Consider the following 4341-nt stretch of genomic DNA (forward strand, 5'->3'; position numbering starts at 1 on the left):
TAGATAAATATTGTCCTATGTAGATCTGAAGCATAAAAACCAACGGAGCAAAGATATTCAGATTAGAGAGGGTTATTTTGAAAGGACCAAGGGAAGTTTGTCGATTGTCTATATCACGAAAATAAGTGGAAAACAGTGACGTGCTCAGAAATTCAACGAAAGGAAATGGAATGTAGTGAAGAATGTAATTTAAACTGTGCAGTGAGTGGAAACAGAGACGGTACTTATTAACCAGACAGCGTGTGCGGGGAAAAAGAAAAATTAAAGAAAAAACCTAAGATGAGGGAAAAGCACTCGGAAGTTACGATGTATAGCAGAAATAATACGTGTAGTGAACTGAAGGGTACAGAAAATGTGTGAAACTAGATAAAAACCGTGGAAAATATACTGGTTGCGTCAAACTGTGCTGAGAAAGAAGACGATACTTATTTACCAGACGAGACGGGCGGGAAGAAAAAATAATCCAAGATGGCCGACCTCCTGAAGGACTTATCCTGAAGGTGTAAACAAGAGGTAAAAAGTGTAATAGAGTCAGGAGCTTTGAAACTAAACCAAACTAGAGAAAATAGGATGCAAAAATTACCTGTAACCTAAGCTGTAGTGCAAAAAAAAGACAGTTTAAATAGTGAAAAGACAGTTTAAAGTTAGAACGCAGTGTGGGCGGGAAAAAGTGAAATCCAACATGGCGGACGACATCCTTCTCGACTCCCCGCCCTCCCCATCCAATCTAACCGCCCTGGACATCGAGGAGAGGGTAGCGGCGCCCCATTTGGTGTGGTGGGTGGTGGGCGTGGGCTTGGGCGTGGGCGGGAACGTGGTATTGGGCGCTGTTTTCCTGGCAAGACCGTGGGGGCGGCCTCCCCTGCAGGTGGATAGGATAATAGGTCTGCTCTCCCTGACTGGCCTCATGACGTCACTGGCCACACTCCCCCCTCAGCTCTATACCAACTCTACGGCTCTCTATCAATCCATTATAGGTGAGTGTTGCTGTTATTATTATTATTATTATTATTATTATCATCCTGTTTATTGTAATTTTGTCTAATCTGTTTTTGTCCATACTGTTGTAACTTGTGATATTTCTTCCCCCCTTCCCCCCCTCTCTTTCTTTCTCTTACTTATGCATATCAATCGACGTGTATATATATATATGTATGTCTGTCTGTCTATCTTTCTGTCTGTCTCAACACAGTAGATATAGATATGAGATAAGGGAAGGGAGAAGAGGAAGAGATACACCCCAGAGAGAGAGAGAGAGACAAGATACAGGAGTTTCGGGACCTTGACATAACAGTGACATCCCAACTCAACTCAGCACACAACTTCCCGGAATGCAATTAGTAACAAACTTCCCCTTCCCTGTCTTGCCCTGCTCTGCCCTTCCTTGCCCTGCCCTGCCCTTCCCTTCCCTTCCCTTCTCTTCTCTTCCCTTCCCTGCCCTGCCCTGCCCTGCCTTCCTCCTGTCCCAGCTAAGGTCACGACATCCATCATTTACTATCCTCTACCTACACTTCCTTCACTTTAACTTGGCCTAAAATTACTCTCTTTCCATCTTGAATGCTGAGTTGTCAAGAAATCACTACGAAACCTACTTTTATCGTCCTCCACCATCACTATACTCTGTTCACTGTAACCTGGCTTTAAAACTGTCCTCTGTCCCCTGTGGAAAATTATGCTACCCATATTCGGTGCTAGTCACGAAGAAGTGCGGTAGAAAAGATGTGGAGCCATTGTATTGACTTACAGTATTCGAAAACACACACACATAGGCTACACGATCTAATACACACACACACACACACACACACACACACACACACACACACACCGTTTGTTATTAATTTAGCCAATTTCCGCGTCACTGATTCATAATAAAGGCTTTGTGAATAAATAAATAAATCCATAACAACAGACCTCTCTCTCTCTCTCTCTCTCTCTCTCTCTCTAAAAATCTTAAAGCCTTTGAACCCGTTTTATGAGTCAATTTTACCGTCTCGTTGGCCATCTATCTACTTCTATCTATCCCTTTATCTATCCATCTATCTATCCGATGCCTAGAAATCCTTGGGGATGTCTGTCTAGCTGGTATTTTGTGTCTTTGTATATTTGTGTCTATCTTTATCAGTCTATCTGTCTATCCTTCAGTCTGTCTGTCTATCTATCTATTTATATGTTATCTTTCTGTCAATAGCTATTCATCCGTCTATCTACTTATATGCTATCTGTCTGTCTCTATCTAGCTATTGATCTATCTATGTTATCTCTATCTATTTCTATTCATCTATCTATTTATGTTATCTATCTATCTCTCTTTACATCTATCCATCTATTTATCTAAATCTTTAATATCAAGACAGGCCTGACTCTCTTGAATGTATTGGCTTTCCACTGCATACGGTATATCTATTTGTAGTTCTATCTGTCTATGCCATACTGTACCTTCTACATCCCTGCTTCCATATATCTATCTATTATCTCCCTGTCTATCATACCGGTATCTTTATCTATTATCAACAAAGCCATTATTTTTATTTTTATATTTATGCATCTTTTTTTGTAAACAAGAAAGCATTATTTACTGTAAAATTATGTATCTTTTGTTCCTGTAGCTTCCCATCCACCTGTCTGTCTGTCTACCCGTCTCATCTATATATCTATCTGTCTGGCTGGCTGTCTATATATCTATCTACATTTATCTATCAATCCACCAGCCGAGGAAACCTTTATCTAATGTGTATATAGGCTACTTTGTATCTCCCTGACCTACCTACCCATCTATCTATCTGTCTGTTTATCTATCTATATGTCTGTTTATCTATCTGTCTGTCAATCTATCTAGCAGTCTGTCTGTCTGTCACAACCCTCCTGCTGTCCCTGTCACATACACGAGTTTCCTCTCTCCCCGAAATTGCTTCTCTCTCTCTCTCTCTCTCTTTATTCTTTCTTTCTTTATATTTTACTCCTAATCACCTGTGTGGAATCCGCGCTTGATGTCGCAGTTACTAGTAGCTAAATACCGTAATTGAAATAAATAATGATAACGATAATGATAATATTAAATAATTGAGGTAGTGAGACAGTAAATTATAGTCAGTAACATCTGTATCACATTAAATCGCAGTAAAGTAATTAGCAGAAAAATTAGTAATATTGTTATCTAATTAGGCAGCAATCTCTTATCTCCAGTCATAATATCTCCCCAATCAGGTCGTTATCTTACCTCCTATCTCCATAATTAACTCCTTGATGAGTTGCTGTAATGATGACTATCTATCTATCTATCTATATACCTAGGTTGCTTCCCCCAAGGAAAGGGAGGTAGCCGAGACAGGACGACTCACTCTCCATTTACTCATCCATTCAAACACATTCATTCGCATCTTAGCCCCAAAGGGGAGAACGGACAGATCCTCACCGCATCACACCGCACAAGGGTCAACTGCGCAATGCAAGCAGTGACATCCACAGCAGGGCCCGACAGCAGAACTGGTTTACCCCTGCCACATCATAACAGACCCATCCCCTTACCCGCACCTGACCTGACTAGCTGATCAGACCAAATGCGGGAGAATATCCCCTCAGGGCTGCGTCATCACTTATTCATTCACAATTTCTCTCCATTTATCTCTGTCACGCACAGCCACTCTTCCTTGCTCAACAGACATCCCTCTCGCATCCAGCGCTCTCTTCACACTGTCCATCCATCCTATTCGTGGTCTTCCTCTCAGCCTTACACCTCTCACATCAGATCTAGTTATCTTTTTCACCAATCGCTCATTATCCATTCTCTCCATATGCCCAAACCATTGCAACACCCTCTGCTCAACTCTACCAGCCATCTCCCGAACAACTCCAGTTCTCCTTCGCACTTCATCATTTCGCACTCGATCCATACGCGTCACTCCACACATACTCCTCAGACATCTCATGACGAGAGTGTAAATACCGCCATCACGTGAAATTATAGTCAAGGTCGTTAATTATAATGACCCCAAGCCCTAATTAGCCTTGAGGTGTCCCTATGGCCTTGTCCCAGGTCATGTCACTCCCAAACCACCCGATAATTGCCCGTGGAGACTCGTTTGCCCCTCCCTCACCCCCCCCCGTATTGATTGTTATTGTCACCCGGCCCTCCCATTGGCTCCCTGGATCGTGACGTCACCTGCCAAGCGTTTTCATTGGCTCCCTGGATCGTGACGTCACCGGCCAAACGCTTTCATTGGCTCCCTGGATCGTGACGTCACCTGCCAAACGCTTTCATTGGCTCCCTGGATCGTGACGTCATCTGCCAAGCGTTTTCATTGGCTCCCTGGATCGTGACGTCATGTGCCAAGCGTTTTC

General features: G+C 42.8%; 1 protein-coding gene across 1 annotated transcript in view; it reads left to right on the top strand.

The window, feature by feature from the left end:
• Positions 1-682: 682 nt before the first annotated feature.
• Positions 683-4341, top strand: part of LOC145405613 (uncharacterized) — a 52109-nt gene continuing 48450 nt past the window's right edge. Inside the window, exon 1 of the mRNA XM_080276939.1 lies at positions 683-977. Within this exon, the coding sequence (XP_080133065.1) occupies positions 683-977 (295 nt within the window). The remainder of the gene's footprint in view (positions 978-4341) is intronic.

The sequence above is a fragment of the Coenobita brevimanus genome, chromosome 67 (assembly GCF_032717465.1).
Source record: "Coenobita brevimanus isolate Jiangsu-jjx chromosome 67, ASM3271746v2, whole genome shotgun sequence".
Classification (NCBI taxonomy): domain Eukaryota; kingdom Metazoa; phylum Arthropoda; class Malacostraca; order Decapoda; family Coenobitidae; genus Coenobita; species Coenobita brevimanus.